The sequence below is a fragment of the Nothobranchius furzeri genome, chromosome 4 (assembly GCF_043380555.1).
Source record: "Nothobranchius furzeri strain GRZ-AD chromosome 4, NfurGRZ-RIMD1, whole genome shotgun sequence".
NCBI lineage: Eukaryota > Metazoa > Chordata > Actinopteri > Cyprinodontiformes > Nothobranchiidae > Nothobranchius > Nothobranchius furzeri.
The window spans coordinates 67192628-67206418 of record NC_091744.1 but is presented as its reverse complement, the minus strand read 5'-3'; the positions used below and the strand labels follow the sequence as shown (position 1 = coordinate 67206418).

Genomic DNA, 13791 nt, shown 5'->3' with positions numbered 1-13791 from the left:
AAGGGACTGAATGGCCCTTAACAAAAGGCGACCCTTCCCATACTCCTGGAGCGCCTTCTCCAAATCCACAAAACACATGTGGATTGGTTGGGCAAACTCCCATGCCCCCTCCATCACCCTTGCAAGGGTATAGAGCTGGTCCACAGTTCCACAGCCAGGACGAAAACCACATTGATCCTCCTCAATCTGAGATTCAACTATCGATCGGACCCTCCTCTCCAGTACCTTGGAGTAGACCTTTCCAGTGAGGCTGAGGAGTGTGATCCCCTTATAGTTGAAGCACACCCTCCGGTCACCCTTCTTAAAGATGGGGACCACCACCCCAGTCTGCCACTCCACAGGAACTGCCCCCAATGACCATGCAATGTTGCAGAGACATGTCAACCATGACAGCCCTACCACGTCCATAGCCTTGAGATACCCAGGATGAATCTCATCCACCCCCGGGGCTCCGCTGCTGTGTAGTTGTTTGACTACCTCAGCAACTTCTGCCCCAGAGATTGGACAGTCCATCCCCAGGTCTACCGGCTCTGGTTCCTCCTCGGAATGCGCATAGGTGGGATTGAGGAGCTCCTCAAAGTATTCCTTCCACCGTCTGACTATAGCCCCAGTTGACGTCAGCAGCTCCTCATCCCCACTGTAAACAGTGTGAGCGAGTTGCTGCCTTCCTCTCCTGAGGCGCCGGACAGTTTGCCAGAACCTCTTTGGCGCAGATCGATAGTCTTTCTCCATGGCCTCACCAAACTCCTCCCACACCCGAGATTTTGCCTTGGCAACTGCCACTGCTGCACCCCGCTTGGCTATATGGTACCCGTCTGCTGCCTCCGGAGACCCACAGACCAGCCATACCCTGTAGGCCTCCTTCTTCAGCCTGACGGCTCCCCGAACCTCTGGTGTCCACCAGTGGGTATGGGGGTTGCCACCACAACGGGCACCAGCCACCTTGCAACCACAGCTAGCAACAGCTGCCTCAACAATCGCAGAGTGGAACAAGGCCCACTCGGATTCATTGTCCCCCACTGCTCTCGGGATGCGGTCAAAGCTCTGCCGGAGGTGTGAGTTGAAGACCGTCTTGACAGGTTCTTCTGCCAAGCGTTCCCAGCAGACCCTCACTATGCGTTTGGGTCTGCCAGGTCTACACGGGATCTTCCCCTGCCATCTGATCCAACTCACCACCAGGTGGTGATCAGTTGACAGCTCCGCTCCTCTCTTCACTCGGGTCTCCAAAACATATGGCCGCATGTCAGATGATATGACTACAAAGTGTCATGTTGCAGGTGTGGATGACGGACCATGTGTGGCAGAGCTGACCAGGAGGTAAAAATGCAGGCTTCAGAAAAAGTAAAATGGTTTTAATGGTGGACTGGGAACGACAGGAACAAAACAACAATGACTACAAGCAACAATGATCTGACAAAGACTGGCACAAGGAGGGAGGTATAAATATACAGGGAAATCAGAAACACATGGGCAGGTTAACGAGGGGCAGGTGAGCACAATAAGGGCTAATCAGGGCAGGAGAGAGAAACAGTCAGGAAGGCAGGGGCAGAACGTGACAGTACCCCCCCCCCCCCCCCCCCCAAGGGGTGGATACCAGACGCCCACGAGGCCATATCACACAGGAGACTAGGGAACACCAGAACACAGGACTCGGAGAACTTGGAACATTTGACTGGGACAGGAAACACTTGACTTGCAGCAGCCGGGTGTGGGACCCAGTAGAGACTGCAGCAACAGGCATGGGACCCAGCAGAGAACTGCAGCAGCAGGCGTGGAACCCAGCAGAGACTGCAGCATGAAGGACCTGCAGGCATAGACCCTGCAGGCGTGGACCAGGAAGTGGGACGAAACAGCAGGAGCGACACGAGGAAACCAGGAGCGGTAGCAGGTACTCTGCAAACAGTCCTGAGCAGGTGCACACCATGACTCAACTGGATCCAACAGGCGGAGGCTTGGGTGAAGGGAAGCTGACACGGAGCAGGAAGACCAGCCCTACCACCCCGGAGAACGTTGGCATGCGTAGGGGGATTTACCTCTATCAAAAAGCAGCTTCCGTGAAAAAAACAGGACGGGGCAGAACAGCAGGAGAGGAGAATGGGTTTGACCACCCCGGGAACAAACAGGAAGCGCCGAAACGCCCTCAATGGGTCCGACCACCCCGGAAACAGGTAGGATGCGCCGAAAAACCCTCGCGTCAGAATCTCCCTCAGCTGAAAGGGAAAAAAAGAAAAAATAATCGTCCAGAAACAGATGTTAAGCTCACCACAGGTCCAGGTTGGTCAGATCATTTTGTCATGTTCTGCGGGTGTGGATGACGGACCATGTGTGGCAGAGCTGACCAGGAGGTAAAAATGCAGGCTTCAGAAAAAGTAAAATGGTTTTAATGGTGGACTGGGAATGACAGGAACAAAACAACAATGACTACAAGCAACAATGATCTGACAAAGACTGGCACAAGGAGGGAGGGATAAATATACAGGGAAATCAGAAACACATGGGCAGGTTAACGAGGGGCAGGTGAGCACAATAAGGGCTAATCAGGGCAGGAGAGAGAAACAGTCAGGAAGGCAGGGGCAGAACGTGACACAAAGTCTATCATCGACCTGCAACCTAGGCTGCCCTGGTACCAAGTTTACTGATGGGCATCCTTATGTTCGAACAGGGTGTACGTTATGGCCAAACTGCGGCTTACACAGAAGTCCAACAATGAAACACCACTCGAGTTCAGATCAGGTGGGCCATTCCTCCCAATCACACCCCTACAGGTCATGCTGTCATTGCCCACGTGAGCATTGAAGTCCCCCAGCAGGACAATGGAGTCCCCTGATGGAGCACTATCTAGCACTTGTCCATGGGACTCCAAAAAGGGTGGGTAATTGGCGCACAAGCACAAACAACAGTCAGGACCTGTTCCCCGACCCGAAGGTGCAGGGAGGCTACCCTCTCGTCCCCCGGGGTAAACCCCAACACACAGGCAGAGAGTCTTGGGGCTAACAAAAAGCCAACCCCAGCCCTCTGCCTCTCACCCGGAGCAACTCCAGCAAAGGAGAGTGTCCAACCCCTCTCAAGGACTTGGGTTCCAGAGCCAATGCTATGTGTCGAGGTGAGTCCGACTATATCTAGCTGGTACCGCTCAACCTCTGTCACAAGCTCCTGCTCCTTCCCTGCCAGTGAGGTGATGTTCCATGTCCCAAAAACCAGTTTCCTTGTCCGGGGATCGGACCGCTAATGCTCCCGCCTCGGTCTGCCACCCGATCCACACTGCACCGGACCCTTCATGTTCCTCCTGCGGGTGGTGGGTCCACAGTTGGATGAGCCCATGTATCCGGTTCGGGCTGGGCCTGGCCGGGCCCCATGGGCGACAGCCCGGCCACCAGGCGCTCGCTCATGGGCCCCAACCCCAGGCCTGGCTACAGGCTGGGACCCTGGTAACCCTCCGGGCCGGGTACTCCGGCTCTTTGTTTTTACATCCATGAAAGATCTTCTGAACCGTTCTTTATCTCACCCTTTACCTAAGACCCTTTTGTCATGGGAGACCCTACCAGGGGCACAAAGTGCCCCAGACAACATGGCTCCTAGGATCATTAGGGCACTCAAACACCTCCACTACGATAAGGTGACGGTTCAAGGAGGAGCTTTTAGGTGAGAAAATCAACATCAGATTCTAACCTCTACAAAATTAAGATCTAAGTAGAGTTTCTTAAGAGTTACTTTTTGCCTCAAATTTCTGAGAATAAGTGATCAAAGCTTCCATTTATTCTCTCATTATTTCTTCACTGTGCTGCATGTACGCAGGTATCTGAAATCGCAGCACCTTGTCTGTGTTTGCATTTTCTCCTCCGTGCTCGCTCACGCTTGTTTTGGTGGTTCGGGCGCGCTCCACACACGCTCCGGATCTGCGATAATGTCCCGCCTCCGTTTGATTGACAGCAACAGGCAGATTTTTCCAGTTTCTTCTATGAAATTGAAACTCGAAACGGCAAACTGTCAATAATGCGGGACATGAGTCTTAATTGAAAAATAATGAAAATGCGGGACTGTCCCGCACAAAGCGGGATATCTGGTCACCCTTGTGGTGAGTGGAGCAAGCTCTAGCGGGATGCGCGCTCAGCTCCTCTCGGTTCGGTTCGCCTCGGCTCTGCGCTTCACCCCGACACCTCTGCCGTCTGCTGATGAGCTGGAAACACAAATGACTGGTTTTGCTTGGATGCGGTCCTTGCTGCGCTGCTGTCATCCTGCGTTGACTTGATGGCTGTGACATCACGAGGCTTCAGGGAAGCTGACATGAGTATAAAAAGACTTTTGGATCCTCCTGCTCTGCTCCGCTTTGCTCCTCTCTGCTCCTCATCAAAGGAAAGCTGTTCAGGATGCTCTCTCAGACCTTCAGCCTCAGCGCCGTCCTGCAGCTGACTTTTATCAGCGCTCTGAGAGGTGAGATAACCAGAAAAACTTTCTGGGAATGCCGAAAATGCTGTTAATCATATTATGTCGCAATTTACTTTTTCAAAATTATGTAGTAAAAATAACTTTTTTGGGCTTGTTTCAGGTGATAAATGGACGTACAACGGTGAGTTTGACTATATTTTTCTCACAATTAATCATTTCTGAACATAATCTGTTTTATGACTGAAATCTAACAAGTTAAAAAGTTATATTTTTACAGAAATACTAAATAAATGTTATAACTTACCTAAATGATAAATTGTACAACCTTAAAGTAAAAAAAAACTAACTAATCAAACATTGTAAATAATTTTTATGCAACAAAAATGTGCAATAGTTTCATCAGACAGCGTGTTGCATGCTGCTTTGCCCTCCCATACTTGGGTAAAGTGTTAATGTTTCCTCATCAAAAGAAAACCAAAAAGTCTGCGAGACTACAGGACAACTGCTGACATCACCCCCATCACCTCATGTTATCGTGGAGCTCATTTACAAACTCTCTTCAAAACATTTTATTAGTGGCTGCTGCCTTTATGCCACGCTGTGAGGTTTAAAGACTTCTTGACCCATGACTCTCTCTTACATAAACTGTGGTCACGACATGACCACTTCTCACTGAGCCACTGCCTCTCAAAAATTATTTCCATTCCAGGAATAAAGGTTCGAACCAAACGTGAGGAAGCTCAAGCAAGAAAAAAAATAAAAAACTTTAACTGTTTTTCTTTTTAGAGGTCATCTGTGCTGTCTGTTTTCTGTTTTATCTCTTTCAGCAAGTCTGTTGTTTACTTTTAATAATACGAAAGTAACATACTTGGATGGATTTTTTAGAATGAAGAGTCTTTAGTTTAGTCTTCTAAAATTTCAGGCACCCTAATAGAATATAAGCATTTTTTATGATCCCTGTGTTATTATAGGGTCATATTTGCCCATTTTAGCATTTCCAACACAATCTTATAAAAAAAACATAAAATATAATGTAAACAGAGAAGAAAATCCTATAGATTATTGTGCAATAATAAAATTATTAAATAATCTCCCTGAGGTGTCACAAACTTCCCTCTCACTTACATTCAGACCCCAGAGAGGATTATTTTCAGAACAGTCAGTTTGTGAGGCTGGCAGCCTTTTCTGTTGACACAGCCACTGCTGAGTCGCAAAATCCATCCAAACATCACTTCACCTTCCAGCAAAAGACGGACACTAAATCTTAAAACTGTTTTAAAGGTGATTGTTTTAGTTTTACTTCATATAACAGAAAATCCTTCAGAAATGGTTTGATTTTCAGTCTTTTTACATAAAATAAGTGTATAAAATGACCCAAGATGTCTATGCTTGATCAGTTATCACCAAAGAAAACAACTAAAGGACACTTTAAAGTGATCAGTGAGCTGTTATTAACATTTGTGCTTTTTGAAAACTATTTATTATGGGATAAAACTTTATAAACCGGTTTGAGTCTTGCCAGAACCCCCTTTTCAGTGAGTCTTCAGCTTCACACGATGCTTCTTGGCACGTCTAATTCGATTTGTCTGAATGTCGGGTTTGGGATCAAGCTGTGTGCTGTTTCATTAATATTCCACTCGCGTCAGATGAAGCTTTGGAATAATTCCTCCTGAATCTGTGCCACTCACACAACTGACAGGAGAATACTGTTTCATGCAACATTTTCACAATTAAACATTTGGAGAAAGGACATAAAATATCAAATATTTGCCCTAATTTTATCAGAATGTTAGAAAAGTTTAAAAAACTGTCAAATCCTGTTATAAAACATGTTGTGATTAATTCCTTTAGCAGATGTGTTTGCTGGAAAAAAGCTGAGTTCATCTAGTATGTGAATCTGGATCCGTAGATGTGGCATTTTGGGTGTTTTGTGCTGAATGAAAACCTCTCATTTAGAAGATAAAATTCTAACTGGTGCAAAAATGAACTTGGTTTTCACTCTGTTTGGCTTTGTAGCCATTATTCCATAATGTGGCACAGTTTGACTCACCAGCAAACCACTGACTGGTTGAAATGTTTAAAAAACCACGTCTGTTGAGGCTCCTGTTGGAGCTCTGTACTTCTTCCTTTTCCTTAGAAAGAAATAGACCACACTTGTGGATCTGTGATAACGTGGACTTAGACGTGGCTCTTTGTCTTTTACTTTGACGTGGTTGTTTGGTGTACTGAGGGTTCTTGTTGGTGTTGCAGGATCTGAAGGAGAACATCACTGGCCCAAACATTTCCCGTACTGCGGCGGTACGTTCCAGTCCCCAATAGACATCAGTTCAGGGCTGCTGAGGTTTGATCCGACTTTACGTCCAATCGAAGTTCAGAACTACAACCTGTCACCAATCGAGCAACTCACTCTTGGGAATAATGGACACTCGAGTGAGTATGAATCAACAGAATCTATGAAAACATCTGAAATTTAAAAATGCACGTTAAAGGATTCACAACTGATGAGAACGAGGCAAAGCAAATTAATTCATTTTCAGATCGTCCTGGCAACCATTTTGCATCAAAGGAATATTATTAGGCAACTTTTTCCTCTTTTTAAATCATGTTTTTAGCCAGTATGTGCTGAAATGTCCCTTTACAAGGTTAATGAAAGGCCACCCAGCCCCTATTGCCCCCGTGGTCAGAAAATCACACTTGCAACTTCAGAGTTGCCATCTGGTCCCTGCTGTTGGAGGGGCTGTAAAGTTGAGTGGAGCTGACATGGAGGTGCCGGAGTTTGCTTCCAGCACATTTCCTGCATGTTATAGATCATGGACACAGCTGACTTGTTTGATTTTGTGATGAATTGCTGTTCTAGAAACTAATTAAAGCTGAGGAGACATTTCAGCTGTTAGATTAAGGTGTTAAAAAGACGAACGAGGAGAAAAGTTTCATTTTCTGTTTAACCACAGAGAATTAATAATGGACACTAGGGGGTGCTAAGAAAGCAAAATGGCAAAGCATCCCTTTAACACTATTTTACTATCTTTACTAAGATAGAAAGCTCTTAACAATGTCTGTGATCAGAACTAGTTCATCTAAATGAAATCAACTTATGTTTTCAATTTCCCGTGTAATTTTTATTTCCAGCTCATGTTCTCCGCGTGTTTTGCATAGAGTAGGATTCTATGGAGCCGATTTGATGAACGTCTGTCAGAATACATCAGAACTTTCAGTGACACTTGTGCTTAACATGCAGCGTCTGACAAGTCACGACGATAACTCATGGCTGATAAATCTGCATAAATGAACTGTTTACAACTGACAGAATGTAAAGAAGACAAATGCTTATGCATGCATACCTGATGGACCTTCACACCACACACTGAGTGACATCGTCGTGTGTGTTTCAAACTAGCTGACAGAGGTTTTTTTTCATGCGTAAGCACTTATGACACGATGACGAACATGTGAAGTGCAACATACATCACAAAACCATTATGTGTGTTAGAGGCAGCCACACGACTCTGACTGCGTTCTGTGTTTGGATGAGGGTAAAATTAATGCTTTCTGATTGTTGTGAGCTGAGGTGACACTTGATCTGCCCTTTGACGTGAGTGTGTGTGTGTGTGTGTGTGTGTGGGTGGATTTGCAGTGCAAATATCTTTGCCCTCCAAGATGTTCATCTCAAACCTGCGTCATCGCTACTCTGCAGCCCAGCTGCATTTCCATTGGGGCTCTTCCGGCCAACCCACCGGTTCTGAACACACGGTGAACAGGAAACAGTATGCAGCAGAGGTAATCACAGCAAACTATTATAAATGACTACTTTCACATTATTGAAATTACTTTATTGTATACTTTCAAATTTATTGTTATATCTGGTGTCCTTATGTTCTGCCACAGCTCAGACACGGATGTTGTTTAATGGTGTTAGACAATGATCCAAAGGGTTCAAATGAAGGAAACGGGACTTCTTTGGTTTTTAAATCTTTGTCAATTCTAACTGGAATCTGGGAGAGTCAAGCTTATAAGCTGTGGCTGTCTGTTGCTGTTTAACGAGCTAAAACTACTCTGGGTACCCCGCCCCTCCATAGAGCTCCGGGAGTTGACGTCACTTCTCCCAGCATGCAACAGTTCAAATCGAAACGGCGCCATATTGGCATGCAGAAGCCGGCAGCTGGACTATTTGTTATTGTCAGAAAACTCAATCAAACGGGAAATATGGTAGATTCCTGTTGTGCCCCAGGATGCAGAACAGACACAGACGACATAAGGGATGAGCCATCTACAGGATTCCCCAAGATCCGGAGCGCCGCAAACGTTGGATCATTGTAATAAAACGCGCTAGTGACCGGGCGAAAATGAAGCTGTGGGATCCCGAGAGTAAAGGTTTTCGCTTATGCAGCGACCACTTCATATCAGGTACTTAAACCAACGTTTCCTCAACTGTGTATGGTATTTATTTTAAATGCTTTTATTATGATTCTTAGTGGGCTTCCTAAACTTATTTTGGCGTGGCTTTTTCTGTCTTATTACTCATAGCAACAAGTAAACATCATGAAAACGTTGCCTCGTGAGTTCTGCGTGCTGCCGTTTCCGTGTTTTATGATGACAGCATTTAACCGGCTAAGCTGTATATAATTTTTAAGCAATGGTTGATCAGATCACACATAAAAAGCACTTTGGATTGCTATTATCTGTCTCACCGAGACTACTTACGTGTAAATCTGTTATTTGTCCGTCCATCCATCCATTTTCATCCGCGTATCCGGAGTCGGGTTGCGGGGGCAGTAGCGTGACTTCCCTCTCCCCAGCCGCCGGAGCCAGCTCCTCCGGGTAAATCCCAAGGGGTTCCCCGGTCAGGTCCGGTGTTGTGCCGGTAAGAAGTCCGCTCCGACAGCTTCTGGCATTTTTAAAAAGTATCCCAGGGGCACGGTAAGGGTCGGAGATGTTTAGTCTATTTAGTTTCTGACTATATAAAACGATTTCTTCTGTTTTAAAGTGTGAAGTAAACTCCGACGAAGTAAAATCCAAGCGGATCCCGTTCATGTTCATGGTTACATCCGTGTTTGTTTACCTTTTTTGCATGCCAAAATGGCGTCCACTAACTGAGAGTCACGTGGGGTCCGGAGCTCTATCCCCTGATGAGTCGTTGGCCTTTATTGAGAGGGAGTCATTGTGTTGATTAGATACAGGAAGGTGTGACCTATAGACTGAAGCTGCTTAGGAATGAGATTCCAAGCTGCACTATTGACCTTTTGCACCAACGTCACCTAATCACGTGGGTCCACCATGCTGGACGGCAAAAGCATGTAAAAAGTGAGCGACATGAGTGCTAAACAAAGGGAAAAGTAGAGCCTGAAATTGTTGTTGCGATCAAAACAAAAACAAAACTCCTCCAGCATTCCTTCAACTAGTTCATGCCCAGTTCAGTTATCAGAAGAAGTAGCGCATCTAGCCGGGGCTCATAGAGAGCGGTATGTTAGCTAGCTTACCAACATTAGCTTATGTTCTCTCTGCAGCTGTTCACCGATGTAAACATGTTGCTGACTTTGCCTAAAATCACCCCTCTGGATTTATAACATTATGTTATAAACAGCGTTTCACTTTACACCAAAGCTGATTTTTAAAAAGTCCGGATCCCTACCAGCTTCTGTTGCTGGTGGTGTTACCGGGTTCAGGGGCGTGTCCAGGGAGTGGCCCGGGGTAGCACATGCCACCCTTGGAATCTGATTGGCCACCCCAGGTGCCACCACACTGATTTACCTTTAAATAGGCTTTTCATTGTCCACAAAAGGCTTGGGGGTAAAACAAAAAAAGCGTAACCATTGGTGCCACCCATGCACAAAGTTGTGACTCGCCTGGGCCACCCCATTTTAAAGCATCTGGACACGCCCCTGACCGGGTTCAGCTGCTGCTCTCACACCGGAATGAGAAGATCTCTGAACAGTGATGCTCATATGAATAAATAACGTAATTTTAGTACACGTAATCATACGTTGGAGCAAGGGCGTAGGAGCGAGTTTAATATTGGGTGGGACACATTTTAGAAAATCTAACAAATCTGTTTTAGGTCAATATATAGGTCAATCTCACAGAAAAAAATACATTGAATGATTATTTCTGATTCTAACATGTCACTGAGTGTTTCATGCAGGCTGAACATGAACATAGTCTCCTACAGCTATCTCCTGCATTAGCTTCTGATAGAAAATCTGATAGACGGTGAAACTCTAGGATTAGAAAAGCCTGACAGATGTGACTCAGGGTGTAAGGCAAAGCCCAGAAAGACAAGAAAATAACTTTTATAGCCCAGTTCACTAACTTTTTTTTTTTTTTTGATCGGGGACCCATGAGCCAACCAGAAGGGGAGGAGACTTAGGCTCCACTTCACCCAGATCCAGATAATTACCGGCCAACATGGACATTTAAATTATAAAAAAGCTGTTTATGTCAGTACTGTTTTATTTTTATTTAATAAAATGAATATGGATATGGAAATGGATATATCAGAGCTGTATAAAGAGAGAGTTGCGACACGCTTTGAACTCGCCGACTCGCGGTCATGTGGTTTATGGAGCTCTCAATAGTTCCAAACATCCCAGCGCCTTAAGTCAGTCTGAACGACGTATGGTGGAACAAATCACAAAAATATAATATCGTCACATTTCCCCTGGCGATTTTTGGCAATTATTGAATAACATTATATATCACATATTATGTCCCAACTCCTTCACAAAGTAGCCTTTATTTTTTCCGAGCATTTGTAGGAAGACAGACACCCGTGACTGTTCTACATTACGGTAACACGACAGTCCTAACACATTGTAGAATACATTTAGACCACATACATTACTATAATATATTATGGCAATACATTTGATGTAGTAATGCAACACACTGCTCTAATAGTTGTAATATCCATTTTAAAGTGGTTTATTGAAAGCTAGAATTCTGCTCCAGCTTACCTTGAAGAAAATATGTAGCTGTTTATGCTTTGAATGATGATCTATTATGTTCAGTAGAATACATTTTACAATCATTACTTTATATTTTTATGTGAAGACAGTACATGCATCTATAACCTGGTTTATCTGGCTTCTATAGCCTGACTAATAGCAACTAATTAAAAAGAAATTTTCAATAAAACTGTATGGTCAAACACAGTAGATGACAAAAGTGTGTTAATTGTGAAAAAATGAACACCAAACTTGTACAACATGTATAGCATTTTTGATAAAGCATTTTTACCAACAGTTTAGTCATTACATATGCGCAAATAAGCTGAATCAATAATTATGAGCAATGTAGTCAAGACCTAATGAAACTCTTTTGAATAACTTCATTTTGAATATTATTTTAAAAAATTGTCAGTGGGTAAAAAATTCTAAATTACAAATTTTAGGGTTGGATAAAATTTTAAATGTAATTTTACATCTATATATTTTTCATTTAGTTCAATATTTCTATATGTACAAAATAGTATTTTAATACCTTTATAGGTTGATTATCTTACCATGGTTAGCTGCCCTGCATATAGCAATCGGTCTGAGGGAGGAATCAGAATTATGGCTTACCCAAAGATGCAGAGAGAAGAAGAAAATGGTTGGCTCAAGTCAGCAGGAGCAACCTCACCATGACCAGAGATCACAATAACAAATAGCTGTGTGCAGTGAGTTTAATGTGCACTCTCAAATGTTTTCTAACAAGGCTCTACATGTTTTGCTCTCAACTGCACAAGGCTGCAATTAAACTGTTAAATGTGGCAGGAAATAAACTACTACACCACTCTACAGGCACATTTTGAGGAGGGACAGTTTACTAAGACTAGGCTAGGCAAGGTGAGACTCAGGGCTGATGCTGTTCCAACCCTGTTTGTTCATCGCCCTGAACCAAGGAGGAGGACGGATCCCGCAGTGAAGTACAGCAGAACCACTGCATGTTGATCCACTGACCAGTGACCACACATATTGTACTCAAGTAAACTGTGGTACGAATCTTTTGAAATAGTAGACAATTGTATTTATTTTATTTAAAAATGATTCTTTATTCTAACAGTGTCATTATAATTTCAGAGAATGAGGAAAGCAGCAGCAGCAGTGAGGCAAATGAGATGAGGGAAAGTGAGGGGGAACATGAGATGGTAACAGGAGAGAGGGACATCCCAGGAAGCCATGAGGAGCCGGCGTCAGGGCCAGGAGGAGAGAACAGGCTATGCAACCAGGGAACCCAGCTGGAAAACCTAAGGGAGTAAATAGACAATCAAAAAGGCGGTACAACTCGGTTTTTCAGTGGGTTCAATAGGCTACAGGTTTCTTCAGGACACGAGTATCCCTCTGCCTGATGTTAGAACCCTGCAAAGACAAATGCAGCCCATTAACTGGAACCAGGTGTGTTAGGAGAGGTGTGTGACATGCTCAGTTTGAAGGTTAATAATCTGACAGATGGAAAGAGATTGTGTGCTTACTGTGGATGAGATGGCAATCACTCCAGGCGTGCATCACTCCATCCCAGACCCAACTGGGTTTTGCCACCACCGTTGTTTCTGGTCAGCTCTCCGCTCAGCCACTAAGAAAACATGAAGATGGACACACAACACAGTTTAACCTTTAATATAAGAATTTTGCTTTAGTTACTCTTTGACATTTATTTATTGATAGTTGGTAATTCTTATTCCTTGTCATTCCTTAATAACAAAATTGCAAATGCTAACATTATAAAGCAAGTGGAAATGAGCAGTTTAATGGAAAATGTCTAATTTTTAAAAGTTGCTGTTTGACTACTGTTCTTGAAATATCGTAATTCTATTCTTATTACTTGTGTCCACAAAACAGAACATATCTTCTTACGTTCATAATCCTGTTTGTCTCATGCTTCAGCAGTTTGTTGTAGTCAGTGTTATTAACTGAAAAATATTAAATAATTACTTGTCTTTACAATCACATTTTCTTTATTATTGGTCTCTCCATTTGTGCTTCCATTTCTGATGCATGTTCTTGTTGATACAGCAACCAGCTTATTGCACAAAAAATCCCAAATAAAACTAATAATGTAAAAAGTTTATAACCTATTTCAAATTGGGGAATATTTTTAAAACGTAGAATCAAACAAACTGAACTAAACCCATCTACAGCTCGTCCTCCTGCTCACAATCTACAAGCTGCACATAATTAGCTCATTAAAGGTTATCTAGCTAAAACTAGCAGCATAAAATATCATCGTTGGCTTATTTTGGTATGAAGCGGTTAGCTAACGTTTCACAATGCAATATATATATATATATATATATATATATATATATATATATATATATATATATATATATAATGACACTTCATCAACTTAGCGGAGAAAATTCTTCCGAAACACCGAAAATGAACTGTGGTCAATGCAGCAGCAGGGGCTGTATGGAACTATTCGAAG

General features: G+C 43.7%; 1 protein-coding gene across 5 annotated transcripts in view; it reads left to right on the top strand.

The window, feature by feature from the left end:
• The first annotated feature begins 3839 nt into the window (after positions 1-3839).
• Positions 3840-13791, top strand: part of ca12 (carbonic anhydrase XII) — a 28162-nt gene continuing 18210 nt past the window's right edge. For 3 of the 5 annotated variants that reach the window (XR_008559554.2, XM_070550677.1, XM_015964425.3), the window contains exons 1-4: positions 3843-4431; positions 4547-4567; positions 6637-6816; positions 8021-8163. Coding sequence is in view for 4 of the 5 variants with exons in the window: in XM_070550677.1 (XP_070406778.1) it covers positions 4368-4431; positions 4547-4567; positions 6637-6816; positions 8021-8163 (408 nt within the window). In the remaining variant the exon portion in view is untranslated. Of the gene's footprint in view, positions 4432-4546; positions 4568-6636; positions 6817-8020; positions 8164-13791 lie in introns of all 5 variants that reach the window. The other 2 variants (XM_015964422.3, XM_070550676.1) reach the window with 2 other exon arrangements.